Genomic DNA, 14994 nt, shown 5'->3' with positions numbered 1-14994 from the left:
ACAGAATCACTACAAATGTCAAATACAATTCAGAAAATGCATAGTTGTTTCATTGATCTATAAACATACAATGGATTGAATATAACTGATTTAAAATTAACGTTTTTGAATGTGTACATACCAAGTTTGTTTTCGATTTCATTCATGGACTTACAGCGTCGTTTGGACATTTGCAAACAGATAATCAACAAATGATAAGATGTTAAATTAGTCTACACATTTCAACATAAACTGTGTCAACATATGCCCAAGCCTGTTTAACAGGAGAAAGGTAATTATGGCGAATTATGGATACGTGTATGCGGAATCACAAAATACCACGAATATATACATTTATGTACAAACTTTTATGTCGACTTTAACCATCGAAACACTATGCAAAATCATGCTGTACATGAAAAAGTAGTATATCTTGCGAGAACAAGTTGTAAATATAAACTGTTCAGAAAAATAACATAGATTTTACAAAAGTACAATATTACTGCAGTGTTCGTATACGCTTTTTACGATAATTGAATGTATATTTTGCGATATATGAGTTTTAACTATACAAACTGAATATATCACCCGATAAGTAATGACAAATAGACAAATACAATTGAAACGGTTTTTGGTGCGTGATTGTATACAACTCACTTATAATGTCTTTGGGTATATATTTCTTCGTTATGTTACTCAGCCTTAGCCGTGCGCAAAAAGGGCTTTTGGTGGGGAGGCGGCCACGGAGGGGGGTATGGTTACGGTGCTGGTTACGGAGGGGGTTATGGTGACGATGGAGGCTACGGAGCTGTAGGCTTTGCAGGCGGGTATGGAGGCGGATATGGCGGTGGTTAGGGTGGCGGTTATGGTGGCGATTACGGCGGAGATTGCGACGATGGTTATGGATATGGAGGTGGATCTTTTAGTGGTGTCGGATTTGGTGGTGGATACGGAGGCGGATATGGTGGATACGGAGGCGGATATGGTGGATTTGGATGGGGTAATTGGGGTAAGTGGGCCATATTGACTTTAATTACATAAGTTCTTTGTAAAATAAAAGAACTGCTAACTACTTTTAGTCTTATATAAAATATTGGTACCACACAAATGAATGAACAAAACCTTACATATAGCTTATACGTTGTTTGTGATTATCTGTGGATTTTATCGAGATCCCAGTTTCATAGTTGTGTTTCAATAGGTATTCGAGCCCAATGCAAATGCGCACCGAGATGTGGAAAGTTCCAGAAGTACGTTGGTCGATGCCCGTGGTGCAAGAAGGGATGCAAACTCGTCTTCTGCTGCAGAAGAAAGTGGTAGACGCTATAAAACGGTACAATGGTCAATTTACTAATGGTTCCTGATAATACTGTGAATATTTATCTCACATTATAAACTAAGTACTGTTTTTTTATAATTACGATGCAAAGTATGCATGATCGAAAATAGCAATGACGTTTTAGGCATGCATTTGATTTAAAGTATTTTTGTTACAAATGTGTCCTTATACATTTCAGGACCCTGGCTTATCCCATTACACAGATCACATTTTTAAATATGTTGAATTACTCTCAATAAAGCATTTAAACAAGTAGTTGTATTTGCTTTAATGGTATTGCTTTTTAACGCAGAAATTAAGTTGCACGCAATAATGAAATACAACAATATTTCATGCCAATAGCGTTTACGTGTTTTGACTGTTGCAAGTATAAAACGAAAGCAGTTTCAAGAATAAAACGCAGCTTAATGTCGACTCACACATAGATTACGGATGCAAATAATGACTGTTTGTAACCTTTGAATGTACAAAAAAAGAGTATCATTATCATAATGAAATTAAAAAGCTGTTAAGGTCAGTGTTGTATTAATACGCGACCATACACAATAGGAAGGCATTTAGTAAATGGTCAACCACATAAACATTTAGTGATTTTGAAATTTAATATGTGGTTCAGCGACGTTTTTCTAACGTTTAAATAAATGCCATATAAGAAACACGTTTATAGTCGGACCAGAAACATTCCATCAGCTTTGATATAAAGTGATTTTGTTTTTCAAATAACATTATTACCCCATTATTTTACTAATGGATTTATAAGGACAGTATTCAAACATCTCATATCATGAGCATCATATATATACTAATTACAAAACCAAAGACTAAAAGAGGTGACATTTTAATAGTTTCGTCGCTTTATGACATGGCATTTAATTACACTTAACAATGTCTACGCAAAACAATGAATAATCATAAAACTAACTGTATAAAGTATCATTGAAACAATTCGAAACTTAATAAAACAACTATGGATTACAAAGAGAGGCATAAGCTATAAGTTGCACGTGTTTTATGTTTTATTAACAAATTTACAAATGGTGTTGTCCCTCGAACAACTGTGCTTTTGTGTTGTGTGATAGATGTGTATTGTCAACTTTAAAAAAGGTCTTATCAGAACACACTGATCGCAAACAAAATAATTTCACAGAAATAGGTTTTTAGTGATTAATTATAAAAATTGCTAAAATTGATCTGCTCTGTCCATAACCTGAGATGCAATGTTGATTGGTCATCGTGCCTTTTAAACGTGTATTTAACATTTGAAAAACGACTGTAAACTTTCGATTAAAATTAATTGTTTTCGCACTTCATAAAGTAATTGCCAAGATATTATATCTAATAAATAACATTTTGAATTTAATATATCGGGTTTAATGTAACAGAACAACACAAGGAAATGAGCTATATAAATACAACTATTTCGACTCCAACAATTTTAGAAATATTATATGTTGTACTGGAAATAACCAACATATAAAACACAGTGAACCTTTAACTGCACCATATACATGGCGGTGAAAACGTTCCATTCCCATTCCATTACATCTATATTAGATCCAAATAAATTTCACTTTGGATTAATGTGTATGATAATTCGCTGCAAATTAAAATTCCCAGAACGATTTAACGTTGATGACATATTTTGCAAAGGAAGATTAAAACTGAATGCATAATTTATAAATTATTTGAGCTTTACAATTTAACATATTAATTTCAGAAATTCATAGAAATTATAATACTTTTTCAAGAAAGATAACGGTCCGTTACGGCTATTGCCTTCCGAAACGCGCAGTATATTTGGAAGCAGCATAAAATAACACATGTATTTTGCTGTTATGGATCGTCTCTTAAACTGTGAATTTGAATTATTTAACAATGTTCAGACTAAGTGGGGGAAACGCACAAAAATGTGCGTCCTGTTTTAGTGTTGTTCACTAGAAATATGCGTACTGTTTTAGCGTTGTTCACTAGAAATGTACGTACTGTTTTAGTGTTGTTCACTAGATTAAACTTTTGATGTATTAAGCGGTATGCACTTTTATTTTACAATAAAATATAAATTAATGGTCATGGTATGCTCTGTTATGTCAATTTTAATGTTTATAACTTAGTAATCACAATGTATTCTTTTCGACATACATTTTAAATATATGTCACGCAGACATCGTATATATAATATATGAAACGTATGTTTTATTTCAGCACTTACCAAACGTGTACTTTTATGCAAACCTAATTCAGTTAAAAATATTTTAAGACTAATACAGGTGGGTTATAGGCCCGTATTTACAAACTGCCTAAGGGAAAACATAACCTAAGGTTTTAATTTTCCCCAAGTTTGTTGCTGTTGTTCCCCTATTATTTAAGAAAATGCATGAAATCATATCCACATATTCATTACGTTCGAAATACGCCTTAGGTTCACCGTGTTTACCTTAAAAGAACTCACCTTAAAAGTGACGTCATAGCGGACGTTTTTCAATGGCTTTCTACGATTTTTAACAAAATTCATCATTCCTGTATTTCTACTTTAACATTTATCAACACTCTAAATACAGACCGATATGAGTACTCAGATAACATTAAAATCCGACAGTTAAACAGTATAGCGGAAGTAAATTAGTTGTCATTTGTCGTTGGACGTGGTTTCTATTCTTACAATAATAATTTGAGTTCTGTTGTATTTTAACATCATTTCTGTCGATGCATCATAGTTCAAACAAGATGTATTTTTGAAACACTATGTCCCCCCATATATTTGACCTTTGACCTTGAAGGATGACCTTGACCTTGACATTTCACCACTCAAAATGTGCAGCTCCATGAGATACACATGAATGCCAAATATCAAGTTGCTATCTGCAAACGTTATTGCCAATATTAAATTTGACGCAAACAAACAGACCAACAAAGAGACAAGGGACATAAAAATGGAGGGAACATGATTTAAAGGAGACAATGACAGTCTTTGTACCTGCGACCGGAATATGTTTACATATCAGATATTGTGGGTATGCTGTATCGCGCGCCAGATTGTGTCTGTTTTTCCTTTGGCACTGAACGAATGTGTGGTTCACCTCGATACTACAGAGTAAGTACTAAATATGTGTTTATTTGATAACTGATGTTTTGTAAATATAGTAGATATTCTTGGTCAACAACGCCATGCTTAACTCGTTAAAGGCCAACATTTCAACAGACAAGAGATTTTGATTCTTATGACATAATACCACATCTTAAAGCTTAAACAAACAACTTGAACAAAAGTTAAAAAAGGGTTGAAACAATATTTATTTCACTAAGATATTTTGCAACGTTCAGCATTTAATTTAATTTAATTTAATTTGCCATTACAATATTTTATAGTCGATTTATATATACATCAAAGTTAAATGCAACCAATAATTTTGTCTGATAGTACTTTATACCCAAAGTATGCAGTATATTATTGATGTTTTATGCATATCAAGATTGTAAAAGTGTGGACTTTCATGAGATTTCTAAACCTGCACTACAGTAATAGTGTAATTACACAAGTAAAACAAGCATAACACGATTGTTGTAGCTAAACAATTAGTTCTCCAACAACCGTAAACGGAAGGAGGACTTATCAACAGATTAGATTTCCCAAACATTTTTAGGTGACATACAAACGCTATTTTTTAAGAGTCAAGTGTACTTTTTCAGGATGTGACATAATGCCGGTGACGTTTGTTTACATTAAGATTGAGAATCTCTTGATGACACACCAATCTCATCTGTGTATTTTGTTTAACTATCAATACTTTTATTGAAAACTAAATACAAATACAACAATAATTAGGAAAACATGTATTACTGCATTAAAAACTATTACTTTACCTTAAATAATCAAAACATATCAGTATTCCATACATCTTGGGCCCCTTGAACACATTTGATAGATTGCAAAGTGACAACACTAGTGTAAACAGAGCACAGCATTTCTGCAATAAGTTCCTCATGTTTTTAAATAAGATATATTTGCCATTACAATATTTTATAGTCAATTTATATTTGCATCAAAGTTAAATGCAACCAATAATTTTGTCTGATAGTACTTTATACCCAAAGTATGCAGTATATTATTGATGTTTTATGCATATCAAGATTTTTTCAATAGCTATTTATGAATGTGTATGCCAAAAATACATAACACTTATACAGAAATGAATAGACAAGTTTTGTTTGTGATTATAATTGTCATAATTTCATGGGTCAAGCCAACTTATAAAGTAATGATTAGAAAGATAAAAAAAGAAGATCATATATATATAGTATTGCTTTTTTGTGTTGGCAGAACGAACTGTATTTATATGGAATCTTCTAAAAATTAATATTGAAATAAGTAAACAAGTTAATATCGAGTTTTACTATTTTGATTACCAAATGAGTATGACACATTTATTTGGTGATTTCAACCTCTATAGAATACAGGTTAAACTTTGTTGTACATCAACAAATATATGAAAATGTACAATCTTTTTTTGAAGTTGAAGAATTGTAGTTGTCCTTTTTTATTTTTTGATGAAACATAAATCGACAACTAAAAAAGGTGAGACGTTGTATTGATTAAATGCTTGTGCAAATCAACTACATCCCAAAAATGGTAATCATTTATTTAAACATTGTCAATATGCTATGTTGTCAAATTATAGCAACTAATACATCCACTAATTTCAAATCTGTACAAAAACAATATACTTTGATTATAATCGTGTGCGTTTACTTTCATTCCTTAAACGCAAAATAGATCCCACTTACTCCATGATTAACAAAATATACCCCACTTACTTCTTGATAAACAAAATAGATCCCACTTACTTCATGATAAACAAAATAGTTCCCACTTACTTCATGATAAACAAAATAGAAACAAATGTATCCTCCTAATGAACTCTTTTTTAAGCGAATAAACTATTTTACTTCTGAATTTACTTCTGTATTTTGTCAAAATGCGATAAGTGTTTGTTGTTGACAAAGAGATCGACAACAACAGCATACAATCGATATAGATATGCTTTGGCAGATGCCGGAAGCGTAATCCTCGTACATAATGCATCGTGTTCCATTACTTAACTATCATCTACCTAAAATAGTTCCGCCATTTTGCGAGCACTTTCCAGCGTCAAAGTCCTAAGATAGTAATCGTTCTGACTGAACGTGTCAAATTTAAGAATTATTTAGAATCAAACGAATATTAATTTTAGCTAAGTATTAAGCGTAAATCTTGCCTTATGCGATACCTTCGGAACGTATTTAATAACAAAGATATGGAAATCCTTGCCTTAGGTACATTGTTAAATAAGTAAGGAAAGTGTGTACTCAATATTTAGGAAGTTGGTGAATACGATCCTGGGACGATTACCTAAGACTTTTGGGAATTTTATTGCTCTGAAAATGCAGACACCATTTTCACCTTATGCCGCGGTACCGTTAGAAGAAGTGCGACAATGCGATGATACGATGACGTCAATACGATATGACTATTGCATTGTCGCCATCGTACTATCGCGTTGTCGCATTGTCGCCATCGTACTATCGCGTTGTCGCCATCGTACTATCCTTGTTGCATTGTCGCCATCGAATTTCGCATTGTCGCCATGTAAATACAGAACATCACTATATAACATGACAGTGTCGTAAAACGTGTAAAAAAATAATATTATTGAAGCAAAATTGCTAAGCATTGGCTACGACATATTCATACGAGAATAAGTTCCTCACTTGACGGTCTAAGCCGAAAAGATACGAGTGTCTACGGAGACAGTAAGAAGAATTTTTTTCTGATACATTTTTTGAAGACATTACATTTGGTTTTTATAAACATATTTTACGATATTGTTATTATATTTTGCGTTAACGAGACATTCAAGAAAAAAGAAAATGAAATAAACAACAACAAATATTCATGATCATTCTCGGAAATATACGAATTTACAAGATATGATATTTCACTGCGCAGATCGAGCGCGCAAATCGAGCGCGAAACGTTCTACGTAAGACAACGTACACAATCTGTACACCGTTCTTTATCAGGCCCAGTCTCAATATGATGCCGGCGTAGCCCCTTTGCGTGATCCGGGATCTACCGGGATGAACCGGGGCTCTACCGGGATGAACCGGGGCTCCATCGGGGACGACCGGGTTGAACCGGGGAAAACCGGGGCTCCACCGGGAAAGAATTAAAATGTTTAATACCTCCGGGATAAACCGGGAATCACCGGGAAGGACCGGCAACGACCGGCGCGGCACCGGGAACAACCGGGACGGCACCGTAGCTCCACCGGTGCCCATACAGACCCCGGCAGAGCTACGGCAACGCCCCGGTGAATGCCGTTATAGTCTCTGTATAACTACGGTATATTAGAAAACAGGCGCTCTGCCGGAATGCCACCGGCATTCACAGGGGCTCCGCCGGGGCATTACCGGCGACCACGGGGTAAAACCGGGGCGTTGCCGTAGCTCTTCCGGGGTCTGATGCCGGTATAGACACCGGTGAGTGCCGGCGGTGTTACGGTATACCGGGGCTCTGACGGGTTTAACCGGGGCTCAACCGGGGCACTACCGGCGACAACCGGGGCTATGCCGGGACGCTGCCGGCTTTCATCGGGGCACTGACGGCGTCAACCGGGGCTCTTCCGGGCTTCACCGGGATAAACCGTAGCCAGTCCGGGTTGACCAGGACTCTGCCGGGCTGTTGACCGGCTTCAGCCGGGGCGGCACCGGGTAAAAGTGTGGCTGCGTTAAAAAAATTCTACGAATCATCCGGTCCTCGCCGGTCGACCGGCGTTAGCAAACCGGGATAGACCGGGGCTCTACCGGTAAAAGTGAGACTTGGGCTTAAGTGGATTTTCTTTTGTATACATATTACAAAGAAAGTATGAGTGTTTTCGTGATCTTTTAATTATGTAATAGAAAGCTATTTTAGGCTATTGAAAGTGATTTATTTGCCATCAACAATAACAGTTTTTTGCGGCCATGTTGTTGTTGTATATCTTCATCGCCTATGTAGACGAACCTCAACCAGATCTGTAGAGTTGAACAAAAGGTTATCGTTCCCACAACCAGTATCGTGTTGTCCTCCACCATCTATGTACACTGTAGCATATACACAACTATTGTCTTGTTTTACAGTCTCTGAGCTTCTGCACTCAACCGCCAGGGTCAATCCGTATAAATTCGGACAAAAAGGGAGAATTTCGGACAAAACAACGTAAATGCATTTTACGTCACACTAAACCTAGACCCAGGCCTTCAGTGCCTACAGCGCTTTGATTAATTATAATATCAAAACAGGTTATTTGTTAAACGCAAGTTAATGTTCTAAATTGTGTCTTGAATATTATTACGACGTCACTGTAAAGGGTATTAAGCTGCATGTGATCATATATTATAAATGTGTTAACTCTATATTTCCATTTAGTACTGTAATAGTAATTATTGTATTGTTATTTAATTTGATTCTCGATTCCATAAGGAAAATTCGTATTACACATAAATATTTTATAAATGATTCTGAGCCAAGAGTTAGGTATGGAGCTTTTTAAACTTCAACAGGTTTGCACGGACTTTAAAGGCGATACCTTAGTCATTTTGTTCGTGTGTTCATGTAACGTACGCGTGTCTCTCGTGTACTACATTTGTAGTGTGCCTCGTTGTTTGGTAATTGGTTTAAAGCCATACATAAAGGACCGCTTTGTTTAATAAGGTTACGTTTCTGCTGGTGCCGCTAAAGGTAAACATTGTATATATTCCATGCATGCCACTATATTTAATGATAAGACGGCTATGAAATTTTTATATGTGAAACAGAAACAAAGTTAGCAAAATGAATCTTAACAATTCTGTAAAATGTGGTGACCGTTTTGGAATATTGAGTATAAATCACCGAGACTTTTGGATCACACTTCATCTCAAATACAGCCTAGCCATTTAATGTTAATCATTACAGGACAAATCAAACATTTGAAAACATAAATACTATGCATGAGACATACAACATTAAATTTATTTAAACTGAATGTACATTATCACGTAAAGGCATTTAACGACTTCAATAGTACAATGAGCGAAACGAGTCACATATTGGTCTGAAGATCTGCACAGATTTACATGTATATACCTAACTTTAAAATAGTAATAGGATGATGGAAAATAATTTAGCTATTTAGCGTACATCCATTAGGTTATTTAAACGCCAGACATCCAAATGACGGCAACCATAAATGGCCTTAAAGATATGATAGGCGTTTTTGCAGTGAATCAAATTGTCCTTTAAGTTGATATTAAATATGTGTGAGATTGTTCAACTTAGGTAATGTAAATCACGATAAAACAGAGCTGCCTGACTAGAAGATTCTGGCAAGCAGATGACAACCGATATAATTTGGATATGCTTTGAATTGACGTTGTGTGGATATATTCTTATTCGATATAATGATACATACACCCCTTAGACATAAAACGGGATATTAAACACATAACCACGGTTACCATATGCGGGACAAATATTTTATATGCTATTGGCAATTGGTTTTACAACTGCAAAGTACATCCTCTTTAACTGTCAAGTGTATCTGTTTTCTGGTTCGGCGGGTTTCCACAAGTAAAAGATTTATAGAATAACTTACATTTATATTAAACGTCAGCGCGAATGTCTTGTATTGGATCCATATTATCCTAAATCATTCGTTACTTAATACTCATACAAAACAATACTCTGTAAATATCATAAAATACCAAAACTATAATACACTCATAATCTGAGTATCGTGCTTCTTTGATAAAATGTCCCTGACTTCACTGGTGTCACGTATGATAACATTGATTATGCATGAAGTAACAGTTCTCGTAAGATATCAGCCATTACGGTTAAATAATACTGCAATTTGATTGATAAAGAACGATAAACGAATTAGTCTGAGGATGCTATACTTTTGATCTGTAATTGAGTTTCATAATGCTTTTTTCAAGTTTTCAATTTGTAACATGAATCATAAAGTTCTGAAAAAATCAGTTGCGAATTCTAATACCCCGTTATAAAAAACTATTGTTGAAGCTAGTTTTGACAATGTATGCTTCTTTTTATAAATATCGTTGTATTTTTCTCATGAGATTTAAGGTCTAAAACTGAAATGATAAATGAAATGTCTGCTTTCATTACACAAATTGCAGCGCTGAAGATTCTATCTTTTGTTTGAGAATGAGCATGTATGTTTATAAGCTTTCAGCCAATGGTATAATATTTTAAAATATATGTACGTTTATCGACACTTTGTCCACTCATTAAGGCACACACACACTCAAAGTATACGCGAACCCATGGTTACTTACCAAGAACTCATTTGTAGCGAAACGTTTAGCCGAGTAATCGACTTTGATTGTTTTGCATAAACACTGCTCGACAAGTTCAAACAGGTTGCCTCAGGTTTGCAAGATCATTCATTTTAGGCAATAATCAGACTTATGGTAAATTGTAAATGCATGATTTTGTCGAGCAGTGTTTATGTTTATAAGAATCGATAAGGACATGAACAATATTCACTAAACTCTGCTAACATGAAGCCCGTTGTTTATCTCATTATCATTATTGACGAAATTTAAATATTAAAAAATACTCATGCGATAAATGAAACGCAATAAGCGTTCATTCAATACGTTCGCACTATCTGAACATTTGAGTCTTAGTAATATATTTTGAAACCTTCAAAGTGCAAGCAGTAAATTAGACCATATTGCGTTTTAAATAGATAAGGCGTTCATTTAGGGGTTAATGGAGTCATTATCGAACTCAAATTTAAGTGTGGTCCAAGCCACATCATTCACGACCCAAGTACTTTAACAGACGCGATAAATATGTTTGACACTGGTGCACATGCGTTTGGTCCCTGTGATGACGCGATTGAGATGAAAATGCGAATCCAAAGCTAATGTACAAATAAGTGAACACAATTGTTTGTTTAATAATGCTTAGATATAAATGAAATAACATTATTGATATTATCAGAACAAAATCGGCTACATGTTAATACGGGCGTTCATTAGTATTGCATGATTTTGAAAGGTATTTATTTTAAATAGACATAATAATCATTGCTAAACACAAGGTGTAAACAGTAACTTAAAAAGATCTATTTCACACAAACTTGTATTACAACCATTTAAGTCAAATATGAGTAACCCGACTGCGATAGACAGTGAAGTAATCTTCCGTGACGGAAGTTGTTCATCTGCTCGCGGCGATGAGGACACGATGGACGCGGGGATTTCGTACGAAAGTAAAAATGTACCTTTCGATAGGGTACGATCGATACATGACCAAATGTAGACTATGGCTTCAGTATTTTGTTATGTCGTCGATGGCTTGAAGCACTTAAAAGAAGCAGTGTGGTGCATCACAACCTCAGATGAGGACAATAACACATCATGTCATGGGTTGCAACGGTTCGTAAAATGATGAACTGCACGTGAAAGGTTGTATCACACCTTGTACAAATGCACCCAGCAGAATGGACTCAGCAGCTGATAGAAAATCTCTTACAAAAACGAATGAATTAAAACAAGCTAGAAACGACGAACGAAAGCCATTTACAGCACACACAACTGTATGATTCTTAGCATTACTTTAAATGGACGACGAAACTCTTTGAGCATAAAGCTGGTCTAACCTTTTTCATAATTTGCATGATACGTCCCTTTAATTGGGCACGTTTAACATCGATACATGAAAACAATAACATTTTACTTTAATGATGTAGCAATAAGAATTTGAGCGACAACATAACATGTGCTGTCTTAATCTGCACATTTATTTTTCGTCGTTTGTAAAGGCACACGCAAGGTGTCGGACGCTATAAAAAGTTAATTTTTTAAGAAAGATAAAAGAAAAACATATATTAAAGCATTATAGACAAATACCATTTCACGTTTAGCGAAACAAATGTATCGTTTTTTTTTTAATTTAATTATTGAGATTTAGTGGCATAATTTTGCTCTAAATAAGTTTCGAAAATCCCGTTACTGTGGTGAATAAATTATCGATTGTGGGGTTCGTCCCAAATAAAAAGTATGAACCTTTATAATGTTGAATACATTACGTATTATACATTTCCAAATATTGTTCAAGTCTTCATAGCTTCTCTCGAACTGACATTTATACGTACAACTTTCCATGAACAAAATTGTAGCCACTCTGGGGAATGTCGAGACAGTTGCATAATAATGCGAATAGCCAAATAACCAAAGAAATGCATGCAACTAGACTTAAATGTTTTCACAATTTACGTGACATCATAAGCGTTATTTATATTCATTTAATTATTCATCAGGTGAGCTAGAAGCCAAAGCTTAAATGTGCCCTTTAAAACCTGTTGCTTGGGAATATGTCTACAACACGTTCAAATCAACACATTTATATGCATTACTATTAAACATCTACGTGATATATTTTTTTTTTCATTTCTCGACAAATCGTTCACGAATTCAAAATACATCGTTCATAATAACGACCGTTTCACGTTTACATTAACGTCCTTGTTTTCCGCGTGTTTATGACGTCGATTTTCGTTCATGGCAGCAATATTCTCAACATAAAGCTTGTATAATTTGGATATTAGATAAAAAGCGGTTGCTGTCGGATCACGGACTTTGTTTGATACTTTTTCATTCCGGCTGTCATTTGATGTCAGAACAGCTATTTTGTGAGAGAAAACAATAAGGCCGTGCTTTGTGAAAAGGGGGTTTAATGCATTTGCGTTAAGTATCGTCCAAGATAAGCCTATGAAGTTCGAACAGGCTTATCAGGGACGATATTTTCCGCTTAAATTATATTTTTTCGTTTTAAGAAAGTATTTTCTTTGCAAAAATCCATATTTGGCGAGAAGTGTTGTCCCTTATTAGCATGTGTGGAACGCACACGCTAATCTGGGACGACACTCTACGCACACGCATAAAACCCCTTTTTTACAGAGCACCGCCCAATTAAAATGTATTTGTGTATGGTATATATAACATATTTGGATTAAGATACGATTACCGTGTGGACAAAATGAGAATTCCTGATACAATTGAATAATATTCATATAATCTGCTGAACACCTTTTATGTTTGTCAAAGCTAAGCTTATACTGTGTAATTTGAACGACAGAATCTCTGACGAATAGACTTGTCCCATAATTATTTGCAGAAAATATAGTATTCCACCAATCGCTAGTCTTTTAAGACACTAATGTGACCCTTGAAAGATGGACAACACATACAAACACAACACTTTATATAACATATTATTAAAGCTGTGCTCACCTTCTTTGATTGTCAAAGCACATCATAGTTAAATAAATCCAGTTTTAATACATATAATATTGTACATGTAACTTAGATGTAATCAATTTATAACATTTAATAAACAGACAAAAACAAGTGTTATGATTTTACACGTCAGTTAACTGATTATCAAACAAAGATGATTAAGACAGGCATTTACAAACCGATATAAATTCATTTTAGCATTAACACATCGTACACATTTTGAAAATACAAAAAAACATTTATCGTGTGTTATGTTGCATTATAGCGTAAATATAGTAATAAAAACCTCTATTTATCATTTAAATGTACGAGCTTATTTGCTACACTACAATTCTGTAAAAATATTCTCTTAATATATCTGGTTGCATGTGTTTGTCGTTTTGCGGCCCTAGGAACCATAGATACATGACAACCTAATTGTAAAGTGATACATGCGTTCTACAATTTTTCTTCAGAATAAACACATAAACATTACAATTCCGAAATTAATATATTCTAATGGCTGTATTAACAACCTATGTAAATGTTTCTGTAATACTTAAATTACGTTTTATGTCTTTGCAGAACTGTTTCGAAACCTACGCGCGAAGCCTTACAACATATTTGAATTCCGGTGTTTGTTTTTATATCCGGTAATTCATTACAAAATGTTTCAATTCTGCACTAAGTAAGAGCAATTACTCCTTAAGTCTGAATCACAGAAGCTATCCCATAAAATGAAGACATATGAATACAGTATATACAGCTTACCAATCCCTTTAATAATACGGAAATACACTATTAACATATTTGAGAACTGTAAATGAAAACAAAAACCACGCACTTCCTCTGAGACGTAACCGTGATATATGGTTGATATTATATTCTGCAAACGAGAGACACGTTTAAGGAGAAATTTAATTTGGTTTGTGTTTAATTCCATTTCAACGTGCCTTAGAAATATGTTATATTAGCATTGAGAACTGTTGAACGGTGAGTTACTACACGTCATCCAACCGTATGACCGACACACGATATGAAGCCTTATACCTGTGTGCGCATTAAGCCCTATACCTGTGTGCGCTTTTTTTGACCGACACAGTTTTCAAGTCTTTCGCCAAATCGCCATGTGTTTACAAGAGTTGTTAAAATTTGAATATATGTACCATAATAATACGACACCTTTAACATAACTTTTAATTCGGTTGGTTTATAAACAATAGTCTATCGCTAACTAAATATCATCTGCATTATTCTTGCATATGAGCATAGTTAGAGATTTGCAATCCATTCTTTATAATGAATGCCAATCTTCTAAAGCTTATACTACCATATACTCATTAATAGCTATTTGTGTTCATCATTTCGAT

General features: G+C 34.6%; 1 protein-coding gene across 1 annotated transcript in view; it reads left to right on the top strand.

Annotated features, from left to right (window-relative positions):
• Positions 1 to 684: 684 nt before the first annotated feature.
• Positions 685 to 14994, top strand: part of LOC127857477 (uncharacterized) — an 85069-nt gene continuing 70759 nt past the window's right edge. Inside the window, exons 1-4 of the mRNA XM_052393873.1 lie at positions 685 to 988; positions 1181 to 1312; positions 1497 to 1538; positions 11505 to 11616. Coding sequence (XP_052249833.1) covers positions 809 to 988; positions 1181 to 1312; positions 1497 to 1538; positions 11505 to 11616 — 466 coding nt within the window. The 5' untranslated portion in view covers positions 685 to 808. The remainder of the gene's footprint in view (positions 989 to 1180; positions 1313 to 1496; positions 1539 to 11504; positions 11617 to 14994) is intronic.

The sequence above is a fragment of the Dreissena polymorpha genome, chromosome 14 (genome assembly GCF_020536995.1).
Source record: "Dreissena polymorpha isolate Duluth1 chromosome 14, UMN_Dpol_1.0, whole genome shotgun sequence".
Classification (NCBI taxonomy): domain Eukaryota; kingdom Metazoa; phylum Mollusca; class Bivalvia; order Myida; family Dreissenidae; genus Dreissena; species Dreissena polymorpha.
The sequence above is the reverse complement of the archived record's forward strand: the minus strand, read 5'-3'. Positions and strand labels throughout refer to the sequence as shown.